The sequence below is a fragment of the Ylistrum balloti genome, unplaced genomic scaffold, assembly GCF_031769215.1.
Source record: "Ylistrum balloti isolate Yb309-2 unplaced genomic scaffold, AGI_CSIRO_Ybal_v1 Utg369768, whole genome shotgun sequence".
Classification (NCBI taxonomy): Eukaryota; Metazoa; Mollusca; class Bivalvia; order Pectinida; family Pectinidae; genus Ylistrum; species Ylistrum balloti.
In genome coordinates, this window is record NW_026781963.1 from 14,981 (window position 1) to 17,500 (window position 2,520).

Below are 2,520 nucleotides of genomic sequence, written 5' to 3' on the forward strand. Positions count from 1 at the left end.
AATACAATACTCGGATACATTAAATGATAAGTGTAGTGGATAAAACAGTGTTGCTCCGTTTTATTTTTTCCTAATCTATATTTTTCCTCGTTTTATTAAGGTTTGATAACGATCTTCTTTACGCATGGATTATCTAGTTTATATCTCAAAGACATAATACAATTCTAGACTACAGTCCTATATCGGAAAACTGTTTGTGAAGCTTGGTACATTAGATTAGGAATTGCAAGAATGTATTTGTTATGCATGGAATTTCAGTCTATGTCTCTGTTTCTCTCTCTCGCTCTGTCTCTCCCTCTGTGTGTGTGTGTGTGTGTCTCTCTCTCTCTCTCTATGTCTGTCTGTCTGTCTGTCTCTCGCTCTCCCTCCCACCCACCTCTCTCTTTCTTTCTCGCTGTGTCTGTCTGTCCGTCTTTCTCTCAACTGTTTATAATTGTTTTATTGCTATATTATCCTACTGAAACCTTGTATATGTAATGTGTGTGTATTGATATGTTTGGAAAGGGCTTTATATAAGTTGTAAAACTTGTGCCCAATCATACTGCTACTTCTGTGTAATGAAATATGTTTAAATCAAGTCAAGTGGCAATTAATTAAATACATTTTACAAGTTATTTCTTTCTGATAGTTTCTACAGTATGATAAAATGTATATCTATATCATTCCAGGTATGTCAACCTTAATGATACAGTTTCGGATTAATTCAGCGAGGATTTTCGGCTTAATCTTACTGTTTGGATCCTTGTTATATTTCATGATCAAGTTTGGGGACAGGCTGAATTTATTTGGTACCAAACTCCCCAATCACAGTTCAGACGGATACTATGGTGTTGATAAAAACAAAGACTATCATACAGATAATTGTCATTTTCCGCATTTCGATCCTTTCGCACCTACCATTAAAAAATTCATAAAAGTAAAAAAACATTATCAATGTAAAAGTTGGAATATTCTTGCGTACCAGAAACATTTGCAAATAATAGTCAATAAAACTGCAATCGAGAGGCACTATAAAACATTTTCTAAATGTGTTTATCAACCATACGTGAAAACACTAGGTTCCGACAAAGGAATGACGTTTTTAAAAAACAAATTTCTTAATTTTACCGAATTTATCAATGTCACCGACGAATTTTGTTTGGTTCGTTGTTTCAGTATAAATAACACAACTCTTACAGAGCAATATTTTGCTTTTGTTATCAGAAACGAAACTTTAGTTAATTCAAGAAATAAAGTTAGATCTACAATCCAAGATACTGGTACGATGGTGAGAAGACCCATGAATGTGGTTATGATAGGACTAGATTCGACTTCTCGTATGAACTTTATCCGCCATATGAATTTCACTCGGAGTTTCCTTACAAAGACCATGGATTCCGTTGAACTTTTAGGGTATAACAAAGCGGGATTGAATACATTTAGGAACATACTTCTTATGCTATTGGGTATTACAGAAGAGGAACTGAACGGTACCAAAGGGTTCTTTGATGATTATCCTTTTATTTGGAAGGATTTCATGAAAGCTGGTTATGTTACCTTCATGGGTGAGGATAATGCAAATAATGCTATCTTCTACTATCTAAAAAAGGGTTTCCATTCCGCCCCTGTAGATTATTATTTGCGACCGTTTGTTATGGGGCTAGAAGCTTCTAGGATAAGAAATGGACTCTGCGCAGGAAACTCGATGATTCTACAGTTGATATTTGACAAATTAGCAGATTTTATCACAACATACCAACATGTTCCCCATTTTACATTTACATTTATAACCGACCCTGCACACGATGACCCTAACGGATTAGGTGTGGTTGACCTCCCATTGACCAGGACATTGATTGATTTAAACGCACGTGGTCTACTTGACAATACCATGCTATTAATATTTGGTGACCATGGCAGCAGATACGGACGGATTAGGAATTCGTATCAGGGTCGCTTGGAGGAACATTTGCCTGCATTTTATGTTTCTTTACCCCGTTGGTTTCGTAGAGAACATCGTAATTTATACGAAAATCTAAAAGAAAATAGATACAAACTTACAAGCAATGTAGATGTGTTTGCCACCTTACACGACGTCCTTCAACTTGACAAAGGTCACATAACTCCAAGAGCTGCTGGGAAACATGGAACAAGCCTCTTTCGGGTTATCAGTACCAACCGGACTTGTGACGATCTGAAAATACCAAAGAACTTCTGCACATGTGATTCTTTACTCAAGTCATTTCCAACTAACACTAGCATAGTTGATGATATTTCGCAATGGATTGTTGAAAAAATCAACTCGATTCTTTGGGACGTGCATCGTATGTGTTCAGATTTGAAACTTAATACTATTCATAATGCTTGGAAGTCAATTCCTAAAGCCACCAACACAGGTCACTTCAGTGCTAATGGAGAATATGTGATTCAGTTCGATGTCTTACCGAGTTATGCCAAATTCGAAGCAACGGTACAGTACTATAAAGGGTATGTCCTTCTACTTGGAAACATATTACGTTTGAATAAATACAGCGGGCAATC

The 2,520-nt window shown here is 36.3% G+C and overlaps 1 protein-coding gene across 1 annotated transcript in view; it reads left to right on the top strand.

Moving 5' to 3' along the window:
• Positions 1-754: 754 nt before the first annotated feature.
• LOC132543825 (uncharacterized) overlaps positions 755-2,520 on the top strand; it is a 1,827-nt gene continuing 61 nt past the window's right edge. Inside the window, exon 1 of the mRNA XM_060207341.1 lies at positions 755-2,520. This exon is cut by the window's right edge and continues 61 nt beyond it. Within this exon, the coding sequence (XP_060063324.1) occupies positions 755-2,520 (1,766 nt within the window).